General features: G+C 43.3%; 1 protein-coding gene across 4 annotated transcripts; it reads right to left on the bottom strand.

Moving 5' to 3' along the window:
• Window positions 1–11045: 11045 nt before the first annotated feature.
• Window positions 11046–19793, bottom strand: LOC121320996 (potassium voltage-gated channel subfamily E member 1-like). Of its 4 annotated transcripts, XM_041259881.1 has the most exons (3): window positions 12982–14419; window positions 12368–12418; window positions 11046–12176 (listed from the first exon to the last, which is right to left on the bottom strand). In XM_041259881.1, exon 3 carries the CDS (start codon window positions 11920–11922, stop codon window positions 11560–11562), a length of 363 nt encoding a protein of 120 aa, XP_041115815.1. In that variant the 5' UTR covers window positions 11923–12176; window positions 12368–12418; window positions 12982–14419; the 3' UTR covers window positions 11046–11559. The 4 variants fall into 4 exon arrangements, with proteins under 4 accessions (XP_041115815.1, XP_041115814.1, XP_041115816.1 ...); XM_041259880.1 differs by lacking the exons at window positions 12368–12418; window positions 12982–14419 and adding an exon at window positions 19340–19793; XM_041259882.1 differs by lacking the exons at window positions 12368–12418; window positions 12982–14419 and adding an exon at window positions 19358–19793.
• Window positions 19794–21889: the final 2096 nt, after the last annotated feature.

The following is a 21889-nucleotide window of genomic DNA, read 5'->3' as shown; positions in this document are numbered from 1 at the left end:
AAGGACAGGGGGTGAGCAATCATGCCAACTCCCTGACAGGAAGGTGTCACACTTTGCCCAGTTAACTTTTGCCGTAGATGCTCCCTGGAATGTGTGCAGGCTCTGTAGTGCCTTGATGTCTCAGTCACTGCACACAGACATATTCACATCATCTGCATATGCAGACACCTTCACTGTGACAGGACACTGCCCAGCCAACCAGTCTACCCCTCAGCAGGTGCAGAAGGGGTTCTATGGCCAGTGAATAAAGCATTCCAGACAGGGAGCAGCCCTGCCTTATACCCCTGCACACTGGGAAGGGTTGACTCAGCCCATTGTTATTCTTTAAAATGCTAAAAACATTTAAGTATAGAAGTTGAATGTAAGAGATAAAAACAAGGCCAAACCCGAAGGCTCCCAGGGTTTTAAAAAGGTATGTGTGGTCGACCCTGTCAAACGCCTTCTCCTGATCTAAACAGACCAGCCCAACATTCAAATCACATGTATTAGCCATTGATAAAAAGTCTTGAGTTAAAAACAAATTATCAAAAATGGAGCATCCCGGTATACAGTAGGTTTGGTCCATGTGAATTACAGCCCCTATACATGTTTTTAATCTATTGGCCAGACATTTTGAAATTATTTTAAAATCAGAACATAAAAGCAAAACAGGTCTCTAGTTTTTTAACAAACACAGGTCTCCTTTCTTGGGCAGCAGTGTGATTACTGCCCTCCTGCAACTGAGGGGCAGTTCTTTATCCTGGAGGCTCTCTCCCAACACCTGCAAAAAGTCCTCTCCAATCAGTCCAGAATTTTTTTAAAAAATTCAGCTGGCAGTCCGTCAATGCCAGGAGCTTTTCTGATGGAAAGCTGTGTAACAGCAGTGGTCAGCTCCTGATATGTTAGTGGCTTATCTAATTGATATTGTTCTTCTTCGCTAAGGTTGGGTAAATCCTGAAGCAGCAGCTCCATATCCTGTTGGTCACATGGCTCTTTACTGTATAATTCAGTATTACGTTTTACTGCTTCCCTGACAATCTCCTCTCGGCTGTACAGCTCCCTGCTGCAAGGTATCCGGATGCAATGCATCTGCCGGCTGTCTGCTCTCCTCCTTTCCAAGCCAAAAAAGAAACTGGAGGGGGTGTCCATGTCTTTCAGTTCCATGAAGCGAGCGCGCACCAACGCCCCCTTCACTCTCTCCTTCAGCAGGCTGCCCAGCATGTGTTTCTGCTCCCTCAGGGTTTGCAGGGTCTGCTCCTGGTGGTCTGTGTCCAGGCTGCTCTCTAACTGGAGAATTTTAAACTCCAACTCACTCACCGCTGCGTTCAGTGACCCAGTTGAATTGAGTGTGTGTTGCTGGCAAAAACTTTTAATCTGTGTTTTGCCAATGTCCCACCACTGCCTCATATTTTTATAGAGTCTTTTTTCTTTTTTCCATATGTTCCAAAATTGCTTGAACTGCTTTACAAAAACTGTCTCCTGTAATAACTTTACATTAAAATGCCAGTAGGAGGTGCTGTCAGAGTCAGTGGTATATATTAATGTAACTAACAGGCAGTGGTGGTCAGAGAGGCTACTGGGAATGATGTTGGCTTTAATGAATTTATTCAAATGAGTGTGTGACGTGCAGAAGCGGTCTAACCTTGCTCTATATATTTGTTGTGAGCGACAATGAGACCAGGTGTACTGCCTTGCATTAGGGTGCAGACACCTCCAGACATCAACCAGGCCACTGAACTGAAGAACTGCAGCTAATTCACTGGAGGACTGGGGATTGGGCTCCTCATTGTTTCTATCCATAGTAAAATCAACAGTGCAGTTAAAATCACCTCCCACTACCACCACATCATCTTTATCAACACCTGAAAGAGATTGCTTTAGTGTGTTAAAAATTAAAATACGTTCCCTCACTTTATTTAGTGCATAAATATTAATAAAAACAAATACAGTGCCACCCAACCTTGCTCTCACTTTTAATAACCTCCATTTTCACTCTTCAATATCTAAAATTGCTGCTCCTAGGCTGGACTTAAATAAAATTGCCACTCCTGCACTAGTGCTTGAACCGTGGCTCGGTACCCATGGCCCCTTCCATTCTGCCAGCCACGCCGCCTCATTCTCACTGTGGGTGCGTCTCCTGCAGCAGCGCTACCCCCGCCCGCTTCTGCTCTAAAAACTTACACAGCTGTGCTCTTTTAAAAGACTGTGCAGCCATTCACACCGACAGAGTAAAACAAGCAACAATAAAAAAAGATTCTTAAAAGAAATATCCATTAAAAATATTATTATTTGGCAACATTAGCGATCTTTTTCTTAATTTGAACATATTTTTAAAGACGGTACCTTTTTTGCTGGTCAGATTCCTCTAATGTTGCCTTTCGTGTGACGATGTGTGCTGAGTGGAGGAACAGTCTCAGATCTGGGAAGAAGTTTTCAATTTCAACCCCTCTTTTTCCTTTTGTGTTTTCCATGAATTGTTTAAATTCATCAAGTGTATAATTTTTTTTCCCCCTGTTAACGGGTTGGCTATCGGGGATGTCAGAGATAAACGAGGAGTCCGAGAGCTCCCCCCTCCATTTCCTCTGCTCCGCTATCCTCGACTGGCCGTTCCTCCGCGGCTCTCTCCACCTCCACCGCCCGCTCTCCTCTTCTCCTCCCAGCACAACCACAGCCATCACCGCTGCTTCTGCCTCTGCCTCCGCTTGCTGGGGTTCAGAGAGAGAAGAGCGCTGCACAGCGCCGGGTTTGGAGCCCGTCACCGTGCCGGGCTCTGCTCCGTTCCCTTTTAGGCAGATCTGCAGGTTCTTTATTTTTCACTTTTTTTAATTTTTATTTTTTAGTTACTATGACATATGACTCATCTTTCTCAGTAACCTCTTTTTTTGAAGGACCTCTGAGTCTCTTCAGCCTCGGCTGGAGTGTCGGCGGCTCCATTCGATTCGGCGGCTCCCTGGTCTCCGCAGACTCTGGCTGCCGCTGTGACGGGGGAGCCGACTCATCCTCCCGCTCACCCCCAACATCCCCAGCCAACTCCCTGCCATCAGTACCCTGCTCCTGCCTTTCCTCATTTCGATTATTTTTTTCGGGCAGACTTTCCTTTGGTGTCACTGTTCCCCACAGTTAAAGCACCGCTTTGTGTCTGGGCTGACAAATACAACACAGCCCGTACCCTCCACACTGAAGCCCCAAGCTACATCAGTCACCTGCTCCGGGTTATTCAGCAGTAAAAACGCCTGTCTCCGAAAAGACAAGACGTGCTTAACACTGGCATTTTTACAACCTAAGGGAATGTTCTTAATTGAAGACACCAGCTTGCCATATCGGTCAAGTTCATTCTCCAAGATCTCATTTTTTAAAAAACGGCGATACCTCTTTTAAAAAGATGACAAATATTGTATTCATGCAGGAAGCCGACACGATGTTTTCATAGCTGACTACCTCTCCTACTGCCAGCAGGCACTGCCCAGCCGACACGCCGGTATCCGGCAAGCAGCTGAACCCGTGCCGGCGGCTGAGAGCCCTCAGCCCTCCAGAGAGAGATCCCATAACGGAATCTACACACACACACACGCACACAACACTAAGCAGTAAGCAATAAAATGCTAACCAAAACAAACGAAACGATTAACAAATAATTACAGTATAAGAGAGAGAGAGAGAGAGAGAGAGAGAGAGAGAGTGTTAGTTCAGGACTAACTTCTTACACACTACCTCGATCAGGCCGGATTAATGGACAAGAGGGGCCGACTCTAACCCGTATTTTGTTGAAACGGTGCTGTAATTAACAGCCTGCAGGTAAAGCGTATCTGCAGAAATCTTTCACCATTTAGACCTTGACCACTGACAACTGAAGCAACCAATTTACCAGTTCCACAATCTCCTGCTTGTGATACTCGGCAACTTTAGGTAAGTATTCATGTCTCAGCTGGGAAGAATTTCTATCACTTTTTAGTTGTCCCATTTTGCAAGAGGGATATTTGCGCAAAGAAACTCCTCTGTAATGTTTCGTGCTTCAGTGGACTTTTGGAACATGGAAGTCACCGGTTTCTTTTCAAGTAAAGTAGTCGCGGTACCACTGGATTGCCGCCTTTCTCTTACTGAATACTTGAATGTAAATGCTTGTCAGCAGTCGGTTCTCAGTAGGGATGCAGAGTAACGTTGCAGGGTGTGCAGAAGCGCTTGCCTCCATCGCCGGGTAAACCTCCTGCTGGATTCCGCTTCACGCGATCTGCTGCAGACAGTTTTGTAGTCACATGACATAGTCACTGCACAGCACTGTGTGCATGCGAATATTACACACAGGCACACGTCAGAGCTGTACAGTGTAGTCAATGTGATTTTTTTTGTATGAATAATTATGAAACAATGTATTTTTATTTCTTCAGAATATCGAAAAAATCGCGTTATTCGGTGCATTTCACGGTATATGAAGCGAGAGAAACAAATGCTATGGACATAAACCCTTTACCTTTTTTTCTAAAATTCAAACCCCCTAATCAAAAAGGATCATTTAAAAATGTAAAGAGGCATACTGTGCACATTTGAGACAGGACAGGTTTTTAAATTGGCTCTAAAACTGAAATAAATGAATGTGCAAACTGAACATGATTCGTGCATTTCACCTGCAGACTGACACCTCTGACGGAGGCTAGGGACGGAGATTTCTCAAGAGGTAGAGCACTGTACACTAACAGGAAGCTGCTTGCGTGAGAGACTCAGACCAGGTATGCTGCAATCATAAATGAATGCCTAGCCGTCATACAATAATTTAAAAAATGAACCGAAAGCAAGTTTCTGCACCTCTCTCCCTGTGCGTGTGAGCGAGCCGCACCGCTCACATGCAGTTTTTGTAAAATTTCCCCAAAACGTATTTCTGATACAAATGAGCAAAACAAAATGCTATAACTCAAATATCTACTGTGTATCTGATACAAATGAGCAAGGCGACATGTTATAGATCAAATATCTACTGTGTATCTGATACAAATGAGCAAGGCGACATGCTATAGATCAAATATCTACTGTGTATCTGATACAAATGAGCAAGGCGACATGCTATAGATCAAATATCTACTGTGTATCTGATACAAATGAGCAAGGCGACATGCTATAGATCAAATATCTACTGTGTATCTGATACAAATGAGCAAGGCAACATGCTATAGATCAATCCACCTTCTAATGCTTATACCCTCACAGTTGGCGTCACTTTTAGCTGCAATGACTTCTTAAAGTTTTTCCAAAATAAAATACTTGACAGTAGAGATCAGATTTTACACACTCCTTCTATGAGACCACTCTTTCATACCTGAACCCGTTAGACCTGATAGAGCGACACTGGAGGCGTTTTCTGTGATTATCTCACAACACCTGCAGCATTGGGTCTGCATATGAGACCTACTACTTGTGCCCTCGATCCAGTCCCTACCAAATTATTAAAAGCTGTTTTTTGTGTTATTAACCCGCATTTTAACAATTATGAATGAATCACTTTCCTCTGGTATAGTTCCCTCTGCTTTTAAGGCTGCGGTGGTAAAGCCTGTGCTCAAATAAAAAGAAAACTTCCACCCTAAAGCCCTTAGCAACTATAGGCCAATACCCAGTCTGCCATTTGTATCAAGGGTTCTAGAGAGAGCTGTTGCTAATCAATTACACTCAGTTATTCTTGTCTTTGGATCCAGGCACTGCTTCTGATGGGGTGCTATCAGCTGCTTGCATTGCTGGCATCAAGTGCTGGTTGTCACTGAGCTTCTTAATGTTGAATTCTATCGAAACGGAGGTCATGCTTGTAGGCGCACGGCATCATCTAAACAATATCAATTTACATAAGCTAGACCTTAGCAGTGTCTTGTCAGAACTAAAACTAGAAATGAGAAATTTGATCCTGATCTATCATTTGAGAATCACATTAGGAAAATTACTAAAGCATCATTTTATCATCTGAGAAATATAGCTGAGCTTAGACCCATGATTGCTGTATCTGATGCTGAGGGGCGGATTCATGCCTTTGTTTCCTCATGAACTGACTATTGTAATGCACTTCTCTGGTATCACGAAACGGGTGGTTTCTCGCTTACAGCTCGTTCAGAATACTGCCGCAAGGATTCTGACTAAAACCAGGAAAAGTGAACATATTACCTCCTGTTTATTGTGTACTGTACAGTGCTTTGAAATACTTCTGTATATAAAGCTCTATAAAAATGCAAATAAATAAATATTTACTGTATCTGATAGAAATGAGCAAAACAAGATGTTATAGATCAAATATGTACTGTATATCTGATACAAATGAGCAAAACAAGACGTGATTGTAATTCTGTGTTGTTGTTTCTAATCATAAGCTCCACATGTTAATAGCAGAATGACCTTGAAGAATGTGTTCATGTATCTGATATCATGGCACTTCTTCCAGAGCAGCCCTTTTGAAAGCAGACAATGAACAACACAAAGCACACAAAGGTGCTGCCTGACTCCCTGATCAGCCTGTTTAACACCCTCATCATAGCGAGTGACATCTACTGTGCACGTATCTTACTAACCCTGGAATATTAGAGATGATCAGCCTGTTTAACCAGACCTGAGCTTGTCATCGAAGCAATCATCTAGGGAGCTCCTCTTGTTTTAAATTGACAAAACCCCAGAAACCTACACAGATCTTCTCACAATGTGACAATCGAGCAGCAGCTGCAGTATTACCTCCATCGCTGTGTAAAACTCCTGCTGCACACTGCTTTACGTGATCTGCTGCAGACACATTTTTAGAGACACCCATTGTCTTGTTTACAGTGTGTAGTATTTTAATGGCATATCCTGTAGTGACATGACATAATCACTGCACAGCACTGTGTGCATGCGAATAATACACGCAGGCACACAGCACAGCACTACAGTTTCGTTAATGTGATTTTTTTTTGGAATGAAATACAAACAATTACGAAATTATGTATTTTTATTTTTCAAGAATATTGAAATAATCTTGGTATTGGGATAATTTCATGATTTCCGCGCAGTATATAAAGGGAGAGAAACAAACGGTATGGACTTAAACCCTTGTTGCCGGCTGCAGAAGGGCAGCCCCCTGCATTCTACATGTTTAGCTTTACCTGCCTTTTTTTTCTAAGATTCAGACCCCCAAATTAAAAAGGAAAGTTTCTAAAATGTAAACAGTCATACTATGCACATTTGAGACAGGACGGTTTTTTAAATTGGCTCTAAAACTGAAGTAAATGAATGTGCAAATTGAGCATGAGTCATACATTTTATCTGCAGACTGACACCTGACATTGGCTAGGGACAGAGATTTCTCAAGAGGTAGAGGGTGTGGAAGCTCTGGTATTGTACACCAGCAGGAAACTGCTTGCGTGAGAGACTCAGACCAGTTATGCTGTAATAAAATAACATGTAAAAAATGAATCAAAAGCAAGTTTCTGTGTTCCTGGCTTCCCGTGTGTGTGAGCCTGGTTGCCCACATGCAGTTTTTGTAAAATGTCCCAAAAACGTTGATGTCGCGTGGGCCCCAATTCTGCTGTATTGCTAAAATGATATACCGTTGTTTGCACCCAGTGTAATGTTACCAAGAAATTATCAATGCAATTGTCTGCAGTCTATTTGAATTCTGCATACATACATTCTATGACAGCTGACATCTACAGTAGAGTTTTTCTGAATCACACAACTGAAATCTTGGTATAGAAAACGGCATGTTAGATATTACAATAAAGTTTCCTGAGGTGATTGTGGATTTGCAATGCATCCTTGACTTTAACACCTGTGTCTTATCCACACAAGAATGAAGAACAGGCGTCAAGGACACACAGCGACGCACTAGGAATGTGACCGAGGTCATTGACTGGATTTTGCCCAGATGTATTTGTAATGTGGTCAGACTCCCCCCACACACGCCTGTGTGCATATAAAGTGTTCTTCTAATACTGCAAGTGTTCGGTGGCTACTTCTAATCATGCTGAGTTTATTTATCGTGGAGGCGAGCAGAGAGTATCAGAGAAAATGCATGCTTAGAGGAATTGACCTGCAACAATAAAGCTTTGTAACAGGAAATGAGTTCAATAACGACCTCATCGACTCAATTTCAAAGCATTAACGGGTTGATTTAATTAGAACATAAGAACATAAGAAAGTTTACAAACGAGAGGAGGCCATTCGGCCCATCTTGCTCGTTTGGTTGTTAGTAGCTTATTGATCCCAAAATCTCATCAAGCAGCTTCTTGAAGGATCCCAGGGTGTCAGCTTCAACAACATTACTGGGGAGTTGATTCCAGACCCTCACAATTCTCTGTGTAAAAAAGTGTCTCCTATTTTCTGTTCTGAATGCCCCTTTTTCTAAACTCCATTTGTGACCCCTGGTCCTTGTTTCTTTTTTCAGGCTGAAAAAGTCCCTTGCGTCGACACTGTCAATACCTTTTAGAATTTTGAATGCTTGAATTAGGTCGCCACGTAGTCTTCTTTGTTCAAGACTGAACAGATTCAATTCTTTTAGCCTGTCTGCATATGACATGCCTTTTAAGCCCGGAATAATTCTGGTCACTCTTCTTTGCACTCTTTCTAGAGCAGCAATATCTTTTTTATAGCGAGGTGACCAGAACTGCACACAATATTCAAGATGAGGTCTTACAAGTGCATTGTACAGTTTTAACATTACTTCCCTTGATTTAAATTCAACACTTTTCACAATGTATCCGAGTATCTTGTTAGCCTTTTTTATAGCTTCCCCACATTGCCTAGATGAAGACATTTCTGAGTCAACAAAAACTCCTAGGTCTTTTTCATAGATTCCTTCTCCAATTTCAATATCTCCCATATGATATTTATAATGTACATTTTTATTTCCTGCGTGCAGTACCTTACACTTTTCTCTATTAAATGTCATTTGCCATGTGTCTGCCCAGTTCTGAATCTTGTCTAGATCATTTTGAATGACCTTTGCTGCTGCAACAGTGTTTGCCACTCCTCCTACTTTTGTGTCGTCTGCAAATTTAACAAGTTTGCTTACTATACCAGAATCTAAATCATTAATGTAGATTAGGAATAGCAGAGGACCTAATACTGATCCCTGTGGTACACCGCTGGTTACCACACTCCATTCTGAGGTTTTTCCTCTAATCAGTACTTTCTGTTTTCTACATGTTAACCACTCCCTAATCCATGTACATGTGTTTCCTTGAATCCCAGCTGCGTTCAGTTTGAGAATTAATCTTTTGTGCGGGACTTTGTCAAAAGCTTTCTGGAAATCTAAATAAACCATGTCATATGCTTTGCAATTATCCATTATCGATGTTGCATCCTCAAAAAAATCAAGCAAGTTAGTTAGGCACGATCTCCCTTTCCTAAAACCATGTTGACTGTCTCCCAGTACCCTGTTACCATATAGGTAATTTTCCATTTTGGATCTTATTATAGTTTCCATAAGTTTGCATATAATAGAAGTCAGGCTTACTGGTCTGTAGTTACCTGGTTCAGTTTTGTTTCCCTTTTTGTGGATCGGTATTACGTTTGCAATTTTCCAGTCTGTCGGTACCACCCCTGTGTCAAGAGACTGCTGCATGATCTTGGTTAGCGGTTTGTAAATTACTTCTTTCATTTCTTTGAGTACTACTGGGAGGATCTCATCCGGCCCAGGGGATTTGTTTATTTTAAGAGCTCCTAGTCCCTTTAACACTTCTGCCTCAGTTATGCTAAAGTTATTTAAAACTGGATAGGAACTGGATGACATGTGGGGCATGTTGTCAGTATCTTCCTTTGTAAAAACTTGTGAAAAGTAATCATTTAACATATTTGCTATTTTTTTTTCTTCCTCTACGATTTTGCCATTTGTATCTCTTAAACATTTAATCTCCTCTTTGAATGTTCTCTTGCTGTTGTAATATTGGAAAAACATTTTGGAATTGGTTTTAGCTCCCTTAGCAATGTTCATTTCTATTTCTCTCTTGGCCTTTCTAACTTCCTTTTTGACTTGCATTTGCAGTTCTGTGTACTCTTTCTGTGTACTTTCTTTTTGGTCCTTTTTTAATGCTCTGTAAAGTGCCTTTTTTCGCTGAATATTTTTTTTAATTGATCTATTAAACCATTTTGGCAATTTTAGTTTTACATTTAGATTTGTCTACTTTAGGGATATAATTGTTTTGCGCCTCTAGTACTACATTTTTGAAGAACAACCATCCTTCTTCTGTGGGTGTTTTCTCTATTTTACTCCAATCTACTTCTGTTAGTCTCTGTTTCATGCCTTCATAGTTTGCTTTTCTAAAATTGTAAACCTTAGCTTTAGTCTTTACTTTTGGGGATTTAAAAAACACTTCAAATGAGACCATGTTGTGGTCTGAGTTTGCCAGTGGTTCTCTGACCTCTGTTTTAGTTATTCTATCTTCGTTATTTGAAAAGACTAAATCAAGGCATGCCTCCCCTCTAGTGGGTGCCTTGACAAATTGTGTTAGGAAGCAGTCATTTGTCATTTCCACCATTTCTATTTCATCCTTCGCGCTACCCACCGGGTTTTCCCATTTTATTTGGGGGAAGTTGAAATCCCCCATTAGTATGGCTTCTCCTTTGCTACACACATTTCTAATGTCATTGTATAACAGATTATTGTGCTCACCGTCTGAATCTGGCGGTCTATAGCATGCTCCTATTATTATGCCTTTTGAATTTTTGTCTGTTATTCTGACCCATATTGATTCGATTTTATTTTCTTTGTCCAGGTTTAACACCTGGGCTTCAAGACTGTTTCTTATGTATAGCGCTACCCCTCCTCCTCGTCTGTCCTGCCTGTCTTTCCTATACAGTGTATACCCACAAATATTATATTCGTCCCCATCACTCTCAGATAACCACGTTTCTGTAACACCTATCACATCATAGTTACCTGTTAGTGCAGTAGCTTCAAGTTCTAGAATTTTGTTTCTGATACTTCTAGCATTTAGATAAATACATTTAATGGTTGTCTTACCTGAGTTGTTGTTCTTGTTTTGATGCGGTCTCCCTTCTGTTTTTTTGTTGATTTCTCCCCCCTTCCTTTCTAGTTTAAATGCTTCCGAACCTGCTCGAGGATCACTTGTTACTGATGAGCTTTCGTTACTATACCAGCTCGATATCATAACACTGCTTTTGAAAATCCTGCCCATAGAGTCCTAACCAATAGAACTTGTAATAGAAGAGTCTGCTGTGACTTCAGAAGATAAGCCGTGCCTTCACATTTCTAATCTGTAGAGATGGCTTGAAGGCCATTACATCAAAATGTGATTTCCACCAACCTGTGTGAAAGTAAAATACAACTGCACATTTTAGAAAACAGGCCATTTAATGTTTTGAGTGTGATGGGATTCCAACCGCTGTAGTGGTCTTTCTTTATTAGAGGAAATTAGTTATCGTCCTGTTTTGTGTTCCACTCTCTTCACAAACACACAGATGCACGCACACACATAGAAATGCAAACACAGATACAGAGACAAACACACACAGACACACACATAGTGGTACAAAATCAGCTGCTCTGTATGTGCTTTGAAGCAGCAAATCAAGGTTGCTTCTCAGTGTCCAGAGACACACACACACCCTTCTCCCTGCTGGTCACCCAGGGATGTGCCGGCTGGCCCCTCCTGTCACCATGTGGTTGGAGATGACCCAGCCGCTGTTGCTGGTGTTGGAGATGCTGGTGTTGATGTGGGTCAAGGCGGAGTTGCCCGCGGTCCAGTTGTTGGCGATGTACAGGTTGAAGGGGTCGTGGGAGTGCTCCAGCTTCTTGGAGCGGATGTACCTGAGCATGATGATGAAGGTGAAGAAGCCGAATAAGCCCATCATGAGCAGGATGTACACGGTCCCCATGCTCTCGTCCTGTGGATTCGCTGTGACCTCCGATGCTGTCCTGTTCAGGTACTCCTGGAGCAGTGAGGCCAGCAGGGACTCCAGCCTGGTGTCATTCACCACAGACATGCTTCTCTAGAAGCTCTCCACGCGTCGTCTGCCCTCGCCCCGTTATGATGGACCTTGATAAGCACCTTCTTGGAGTCTCCTGGATGTCTGCCCTCTTGTGGTTTCTCACCTGCAGCCTCAGCGTCTGTCTGGGATCTGCTACGTGTCTTCAGGTGTGGGTTAAGTGGACATCACACGGGGTCTTATTAGTTCTAGAGGGTCTCAGCTGATGGATAACTCAAGGTGTCTCCCAGTTTATAGGCTAGTCCTGCTTCCTAAAAGAAAGATTTGAAATCCAGTGAAATGCAGAATGAAGCCATAAGGGATTGGAAATAATTCACTGTCAGTAAAGTAAGTAGCTTTTTTTCTTTATTTTTTTGTTAATGTTTTTCTACCCAAATAAAACCCTTTTTGTGGTAGAAAGCAGCTCCTCAGAACAATAAACAATGGCTTTACTCTAACTAACCTGACTCTTGCTAGTTTCATACCATTGAAGTATTCCTCCTGGAAAGTGACCCTATAGAATCAGAAGAGTTTGAGATGAATGAGGAGACTGTACCTATTGGAAATACTCTATTCATATTGTTGGTCCAAGATGTTACCAGTGTGCCACACAGCATGATCTTGAAGGCAGCATGATCTGCTTTTCTGGTGGCTTTCTGGTCTATCAGTAACAGTTACAACCCTGCTAAAACATTACGCTAAGCTCTGTACTGCAAAGTGCTGAAATCTGTACAAAATTGATTATGCAAATTGCTTGTGCTCTTGCTAAATAGTCTGGACTATGTCAGCAGACCATAATAACACGAGCAAGTAAATCAGATGGATTTAAATCGCAATCAATTGACGTTTTTGCATTCGCTTATAAAAATAATTCTTGAAAAGTCATTCAAAGTGAAAGCAACACATTTTAGACCCCCTTTGAAAAGAGTTTTAAAGACATGCGTTTCAAACTTGGAAGAAGAGACCTAAATAAGATTTTTATTTAATACAAAACCAGAAAGCGTACAGCTTGGAATTGTAACTGAGGTACACCAAGGAGAAGCATCGCAACAACTAGTAAACCATCCCACCTCTTACCTGTGGAGCGCAGTGCTGACATCCCCTCACGAGCCCTGCTGCTGCGCTGTAGACAGGACAGACCTGCTGCTGTTGGTGTAGACAGGACAGACCTACTGCTGCTGCACTGTAGACAGGACAGACCTACTGCTGCTGCACTGTAGACAGGACAGACCTACTGCTGCTGCACTGTAGACAGGACAGACCTGCTGCTGCACTGTAGACAGGACAGACCTGCTGCTGTTGGTGTAGACAGGACAGACCTGCTGCTGCACTGTAGACAGGACAGATCTGCTGCTGTTAGTGTAGACAGGACAATCCGATTCACAGCAGGAGGGACTGGCTTTCCTGTTGCAATAACTCCCAATTTCTAGACTCCCGTTTGATCTGATTGGCTGATGACTGAGACAGACGCCTCTTCTTCCAAGTAACACACCTTCTTCGTGTCCAATCAGCCTGCCCACCTGGCTGCACAGTTTGTGAGGGAGTCAGGTCAGTGAAGCTTAAAAAAGCAGTTTCCCTGAAGTCTGGGGTTATTACATCTGCAAAGAAGTTCAGTACTCGGAAATGAAGAAGCAAGTCTTTCACTGTGCTGGATGTCTCCCAAGTGTTGATTTGTGTTTGTATTTGATGACAATGCAGAACTTTGATAGCACAAACAGAGAATCCAAGCAGCTTTGCATTCCATTCTCAAAGCACGTTTTACAAGAGCAGCACAAGGTGTGGCCAGGGAACCTTATCTTTACAACTTTGTCTGCAGGATTGCTGCAGTTCTTAGACCATCTGGAGATTGTTTTGTACACTTAGAATTATAAATCATGAAGCCACTCTCAGCCAGCCATGATGCCAGATTTAACTAAGACTGCATATTATGTTGCTGTCTCACTCAGCTGACCAAGATCCTATAGTAAACGAAGACAGCATTAACTACCTGACTATTCTTTTCATCTTCTTGCCCTCCCAAAGAAACAGCGCTGCAATACAGTGAGAGACAGGGTCAGCTGTACATATTAACATATAGTATACTGCATGCCTGTAGCTATACTAACAGCAGTGCTTCTAGTAAAGCTTTACATGCAACTTACTGCTTCAACCAGGGGTGCAGCACACTCCATAGTGCTGCTGCAACAGGTAAAAAACAAATACCTTGCTGGGCAGCACCTTCATGGCTTTTATATTGATGACTCTTTGAAATTATGAGGCAAACATATTAATTCACTTTGGTTTTGTTTCCTTCAGAACCTCAAGGTTACAGCTATCATGAAAGTGGATCATTTCTTTGTGCTGGCGGGCTTGGTTCCGCAGTTTGCCTACGCGCTGGTTTGGTGGGTTTGAAATGGCAGTTTAGTGTGGTGTAACGGTAAAAAGAATTAAGATAACAGCACACTAAAAATAAACATAGATTGCACTTTTTTAAAGAAAAGTAACAGGAATATGTTTACCTTTTAATTTTAACATGTATTCCTTGTCAGATGTAAAAAATAATCTGAACACTGAAATACAATTTTCTTAAATAAATGTTCTGGTTATAAATTGATCATTTTAAAACAATATCATTTTTATTATTGTCTTTTAACCCTTTAGGTTTTGCATTATTATCATGGCGATGTATTCTTTCTGCACAAAAGGCTTCGGTTCATTTGAAAAGCCTGTTTCTCCCTTAAAACGGCTTCGCGCGTTCATGACATTGTTTCGGGATATTGCTCTGCTAGTTACTCATTTCGCCACTTTTCTTTTTTGCAGTTCTGTGTATTCACTGTTATTTGATATTTGCTAGCCTCTTCAACTTTGCACTGCCACCAGTTCAAAAATGTGCAGTCTGGTCTGATTCCTCCAGACTGGGAGCAGGGTGTGCAGTCTGGTCTGATTCCTCCAGACTGGGAGCAGGGTGTGCAGTCTGGTCTGATTCCTCCAGACTGGGAGCAGGGTGTGCAGTCTGGTCTGATTCCTCCAGACTGGGAGCAGGGTGTGCAGTCTGGTCTGATTCCTCCAGACTGGGAGCAGGGTGTGCAGTCTGGTCTGATTCCTCCAGACTGGGAGCAGGGTGTGCAGTCTGGTCTGATTCCTCCAGACTGGGAGCAGGGTGTGCAGTCTGGTCTGATTCCTCCAGACTGGGAGCAGGGTGTGCAGTCTGGTCTGATTCCTCCAGACTGGGAGCAGGGTGTGCAGTCTGGTCTGATTCCTCCAGACTGGGAGCAGGGTGTGCAGTCTGGTCTGATTCCTCCAGACTGGGAGCAGGTATGCAGTCTGGTCTGATTCCTCCAGACTGGGAGCAGGGTGTGCAGTCTGGTCTGATTCCTCCAGACTGGGAGCAGGGTGTGCAGTCTGGTCTGATTCCTCCAGACTGGGAGCAGGGTGTGCAGTCTGGTCTGATTCCTCCAGACTGGGAGCAGAGTGTGCAGTCTGGTCTGATTCCTCCAGACTGGGAGCAGGGTGTGCAGTCTGGTCTGATTCCTCCAGACTGGGAGCAGGGTGTGCAGTCTGGTCTGATTCCTCCAGACTGGGAGCAGGGTGTGCAGTCTGGTCTGATTCCTCCAGACTGGGAGCAGGGTGTGCAGTCTGGTCTGATTCCTCCAGACTGGGAGCAGGGTGTGCAGTCTGGTCTGATTCCTCCAGACTGGGAGCAGGGTGTGCAGTCTGGTCTGATTCCTCCAGACTGGGAGCAGAGTGTGCAGTCTGGTCTGATTCCTCCCGACTGGGAGCAGGGTGTGCAGTCTGGTCTGATTCCTCCAGACTGGGAGCAGGGTGTGCAGTCTGGTCTGATTCCTCCAGACTGGGAGCAGGGTGTGCAGTCTGGTCTGATTCCTCCAGACTGGGAGCAGGGTGTGCAGTCTGGTCTGATTCCTCCAGACTGGGAGCAGAGTGTGCAGTCTGGTCTGATTCCTCCAGACTGGGAGCAGGGTATGCAGTCTGGTCTGATTCCTCCAGACTGGGAGCAGGGTATGCAGTCTGGTCTGATTCCTCCAGACTGGGAGCAGAGTGTGCAGTCTGCTCTGATTCCTCCAGACTGGGAGCAGAGTGTGCAGTCTGGTCTGAGTCCTCCCGACTGGGAGCAGGGTATGCAGTCTGGTCTGATTCCTCCAGACTGGGAGCAGGGTGTGCAGTCTGGTCTGATTCCTCCAGACTGGGAGCAGAGTGTGCAGTCTGGTCTGATTCCTCCAGACTGGGAGCAGGGTGTGCAGTCTGGTCTGAGTCCTCCCGACTGGGAGCAGGGTGTGCAGTCTGGTCTGAGTCCTCCAGACTGGGAGCAGGGTGTGCAGTCTGGTCTGATTCCTCCAGACTGGGAGCAGGGTGTGCAGTCTGGTCTGATTCCTCCAGACTGGGAGCAGGGTGTGCAGTCTGGTCTGATTCCTCCAGACTGGGAGCAGGGTGTGCAGTCTGGTCTGATTCCTCCAGACTGGGAGCAGGGTGTGCAGTCTGGTCTGATTCCTCCAGACTGGGAGCAGGGTGTGCAGTCTGGTCTGATTCCTCCAGACTGGGAGCAGGGTGTGCAGTCTGGTCTGATTCCTCCAGACTGGGAGCAGGGTGTGCAGTCTGGTCTGATTCCTCCAGACTGGGAGCAGGGTGTGCAGTCTGGTCTGATTCCTCCAGACTGGGAGCAGGGTGTGCAGTCTGGTCTGATTCCTCCAGACTGGGAGCAGGGTGTGCAGTCTGGTCTGATTCCTCCAGACTGGGAGCAGGGTGTGCAGTCTGGTCTGATTCCTCCAGACTGGGAGCAGGGTGTGCAGTCTGGTCTGATTCCTCCAGACTGGGAGCAGGGTGTGCAGTCTGGTCTGAGCCCTCCAGACTGGGAGCAGGGTGTGCAGTCTGGTCTGATTCCACCAGACTGGGAGCAGGGTGTGCAGTCTAGTCTGAGCCCTCCAGACTGGGAGCAGGGTGTGTAGTCTGGTCTGAGCCCTTCAGTTTACAACTCAAGAACCCAAGAACACAACTACCTGGTGCTTCCAGTGCACCTGGGGTGTCTTCACTCTCCAAGGATCAGGAATAGTATATTTCCAGTGATTTATCTTTAGAGAAGCCACAGATCTCTGTACACAAATTCCCTTTCTGTGAATTGGCAGGGATAGCAGTTGTATCCATTCCTGGTTTCACTATGAGCTTAATAAGACACACCTGAGCTTGTATTAAGTTGTATTAACACCTGGAATGGGTGAAACTGCTTTGCAACTTATTCCCAGCTCTGATTGCACTCACCCATGGTTGCAGTTTCGGATGCAGAATACATTCAGCAAGGAGCCTGTGTCCTTTAGCAGTGACAGTACCTCGAAACTCGACTGCACAAGCAGAGAAAAGAGAGTGAGAACTGGGTGCAGGGTGACTATTTTTTGTTGTTGTAGAAAACTGGCTTATCCTTATCCCGTGATGATCTTGTTTTGCATTTTTTTAGTGAAGAGATGAGATCTCTCCACAGCCCTCCATCCTGCATCTTAACACTGACATTGATAACCTGGAGATAACAATACAGCCATTGAGCAGAGTTTACAGCAGGGAGGTTGGCTAAGGAAGTACTGTGTAATCAGGACAGGCCAGTTGCAATGCACGGAGCTTTCACCTTGAAACGTTCTACTGATGGAATGCAGGGAAAGCCAGCACTCCAAAATACATGAATACAGGAAAAGGATTCCAAGTGCAGGGAGGCTGCCTCCTCAGTTAATGGTCTTGTTACATGCAGTGCTCTAAGGTCTGTGCCTTCTTCAGAGTAGCTACTGTATTAGGAACAGTATCAGCTGGTTTCACAAACCCAGATTAATATTAATCTTGGACCACCTTGCCTGAAATAACATCAGTGCTAATCGATTTATGTTAAACCAGCTGTATGCTGTATGCTGGCATTTTTATATTGGTTAGGAAGGTGCATCCGTTCCCATACTTGCCAACATATGCATCATACACATGGGAGGAGTCATACATAAAAAACACTATTATCATATAATAGACATTTCCCCCCCAACTCAACACAACTCGACCATCATGACAGTAACAGGTTGCAGTTTGGACAGGCAGCTGTATCAGTGGAGTGACTTTGGGTTCAAACGTGGAGGGGGCAGTTTCTCTATCAATCATTTTTCCATCAGATCTCTGGGGTGTCAGGTGTGGGCAGGGCCCTAAACCTGGGCAATTCATCATCAATCGAATTCCAGCACACAGTATATATAAGCTTCTGATTTTAGGGTTTCCAGCCATCCAATGGAATGCATCTGCTTTATCCTGGAAATGTTGTAAACAAAAAGGTTATTAACCTTTTATTTACGCCCAGTAAACATTCCAAAACAGGCAATTATTCTCAACCAATGGATATGTCTCTGTAAACAAACAGTAAAGGACTTTATTTTTTAAACGAGTGCTTACATTTGGGTATAATTAATTTAAATGAATTATGGTTAAACAGAATGTCTTTTCAGCTGATTTTCCTGTTCACTGTCTGTATATATAGCTTGATTTATATTCGATTTCTTTAAAGTAAATATAAAAATAGAGCATGTATACAAGACTACCACTAGGGGCATAAGAGACGCGCAAAGAACAGGAAGCTCAATGGAAAACGCTTTATTTAACACATTCAGGTCCTGTCACTTACAAAGATTCTCCCCAACAGGAGGTAGATAAGCACACTGAGCATGTCCTAGCCTGGCAGGGTCTGGCTCCCTGCCTCCTTCCAGAACACCTTGGTCCACAGTGAAATCTGTACCACACACACTGACCTGTCTCCCTGCACATGGACCTTCTGAGGAGTGTGTTACTTGTTTTGTAACCTGAAAACTTTTTATTTGTATTTTTCTGTCTTGGAATATGGTGTAAATGACACCTGTGTTTTTATTAAAATTTTTTTTTTTTTTTTTTTACACAATATAAATATAAACAGTGTTAATCCTTTTACTCCACCACACGCTATGAAGGGATACCTGAGTTAACAGCTTCTCCTAGCGGCAAAATCAGAGCTCTTAAAAGCAAAGGACAGGATCTTCTTCCAGCCTGTCCCATTGCCTCTACCATGAACAGCTGCAAGCAGGAGATTATCACTCCATGTTATACAACACACAGTGTCTGGATCACAGGCAAATGGAACACCGTTTACAAGGGTGGAAATAAGACTCCTACTGCATAGCAATTTCACCCATTCCAGGTTTTAACACAAGCTTGATTAGCCCCAGTGTATAGGCAACAAGCTCGGGTGTGTCTTATTAAGCTCCTTGTAAAACATGGCATGGATCAAACTGCTATGCAACGTCAGTCTTGTTTCCATCCCTGGTTTGCATTGAAAGACTGGTGGCATCTGCCTGAATTAAAATGTGTGATTCCTTGAAAATAATCCCATGCTGGCATAGCTTCTGTAAAATGAGCAAAGTGATGTACATGCAGATCCCACACCATTTATTACCAGCTGGGAGTCACAGACCTCAGGTGAGGCAGTCCAGAGTTAGTGCTAATCAGCGGTCGTGAAAGAGGCCATCCATCCTTTACTGGTAACACGCTTGCATGGTAAAGCATCCAGCTGAATTACAGCAGCACTCCAGCAATCTGGTTTAGCTTCACACGAAAACCAGATTCCGTTTGTCCTCTTGCAACAGTTTTCCACAGTCCAGTCTTCTCTGTGCTTTACCAGAAATAACACACTGCTGGCACTGTAGATGATTCCCATTGCCCGAGTCCAGTTACAGCAGCAAGGACAGAACATCTCCTTCCCACTTGATTAGCACTGCATCGTTGAGAGCTGTGCTGGAACTCGTGATGTAAACATGAAGCACTCTCGACTCTCCCTCTGTGGTCAATAAGAATGTGTCAGCTCAGCTCACACTGCACAGAAGACACCATGCCCTGCTGAAAGACTTACAGTAAGCTCTCTGCTCTCACAGCTGTCTGCTCTACAAGAAGTGCTTTTATTTTTGGCTCCCACGTGTCTTTTTTCCAGAGCGAGGCCAGTGACCTCTCACACTCAAGCCTCGTCGTTTTTAATACTCACACTGGGTGCCTGGCTCTTCATAGCATGAAGTGTTACTGTGCTAGAGCAATAACGGCACTGCTTCAGGGCTGCTCTTATGAGAATGGAAAGAAGGGGTTGTTTTTAATTATACAGGTATTAATACTTAATATCTCTATGGATGTACATTCATTTCTATATTAGTATTCTGTAAATAAAAGCTTCTTTAGGGAGGTCCTGGCTCTCTCTCTCTCTCTCTCTCTCTCTCTCTCTCTCTCTCTCTCTCTCTCTCTCTCGTGGTCAAAGCTTCTTCAGGGAGGTCCTGGCTCTCTTGTGGTCTAAGCTAACACAGCAATAATGTATCCTCAATTTGAAAGCTATCTTATAAGAAAATAATACAAATCAAATAGACTAGTTGAAACAAACATGCACAATAAAATATTAAGAAGTAGTGAATTGCAAGTGCAGAATTGATCATACATTTCATTCATCAAAACAGATGAAGAGAAACACTTTGCAGTGGCACAGCTCAGGGACCTAGTTTGGAATAGTAGAGCAGGCTGCAGCTTCACTGTCCAGTGCACATGGATGATGACCATGCTGTTGGTGGATGAGGTGTTGTTTTTGTAATGTTCTCTATTTCTCATGCTGCTGTGCTGTGTTTGTAATGTTCTCTATTTCTCATGCTGCTGTGCTGTGTGTGTTTGTAATGTTTTCTATTTCTCATGCTGCTGTGCTGTGTGTTTGTAATGTTCTCTATTTCTCATGCTGCTGTGCTGTGTGTTTGTAATGTTTTCTATTTCTCATGCTGCTGTGCTGTGTGTGTTTGTAATGTTTTCTATTTCTCATGCTGCTGTGCTGTGTGTTTGTAATGTTTTCTATTTCTCATGCTGCTGTGCTGTGTGTTTGTAATGTTTTCTATTTCTCATGCTGCTGTGCTGTGTGTTTTGTAATGTTTTCTATTTCTCATGCTGCTGTGCTGTGTGTTTGTAATGTTTTCTATTTCTCATGCTGCTGTGCTGTGTGTTTGTAATGTTTTCTATTTCTCATGCTGCTGTGCTGTGTGTTTTGTAATGTTTTCTATTTCTCATGCTGCTGTGCTGTGTGTGTTTGTAATGTTTTCTATTTCTCATGCTGCTGTGCTGTGTGTTTGTAATGTTTTCTATTTCTCATGCTGCTGTGCTGTGTGTTTGTAATGTTTTCTATTTCTCATGCTGCTGTGCTGTGTGTTTGTAATGTTTTCTATTTCTCATGCTGCTGTGCTGTGTGTGTTTGTAATGTTTTCTATTTCTCATGCTGCTGTGCTGTGTGTTTGTAATGTTTTCTATTTCTCATGCTGCTGTGCTGTGTGTTTGTAATGTTTTCTATTTCTCATGCTGCTGTGCTGTGTGTGTTTGTAATGTTTTCTATTTCTCATGCTGCTGTGCTGTGTGTGTTTGTAATGTTTTCTATTTCTCATGCTGCTGTGCTGTGTGTGTTTGTAATGTTTTCTATTTCTCATGCTGCTGTGCTGTGTGTTTGTAATGTTTTCTATTTCTCATGCTGCTGTGCTGTGTGTGTTTGTAATGTTTTCTATTTCTCATGCTGCTGTGCTGTGTGTGTTTGTAATGTTTTCTATTTCTCATGCTGCTGTGCTGTGTGTTTTGTAATGTTTTCTATTTCTCATGCTGCTGTGCTGTGTGTGTTTGTAATGTTTTCTATTTCTCATGCTGCTGTGCTGTGTGTGTTTGTAATGTTTTCTATTTCTCATGCTGCTGTGCTGTGTGTGTTTGTAATGTTTTCTATTTCTCATGCTGCTGTGCTGTGTGTGTTTGTAATGTTTTCTATTTCTCATGCTGCTGTGCTGTGTGTGTTTGTAATGTTTTCTATTTCTCATGCTGCTGTGCTGTGTGTGTTTGTAATGTTTTCTATTTCTCATGCTGCTGTGCTGTGTGTTTGTAATGTTTTCTATTTCTCATGCTGCTGTGCTGTGTGTGTTTGTAATGTTTTCTATTTCTCATGCTGCTGTGC

This window comes from Polyodon spathula, chromosome 9 (genome assembly GCF_017654505.1).
Source record: "Polyodon spathula isolate WHYD16114869_AA chromosome 9, ASM1765450v1, whole genome shotgun sequence".
NCBI lineage: Eukaryota > Metazoa > Chordata > Actinopteri > Acipenseriformes > Polyodontidae > Polyodon > Polyodon spathula.
The sequence above is the reverse complement of the archived record's forward strand: the minus strand, read 5'-3'. Positions and strand labels throughout refer to the sequence as shown.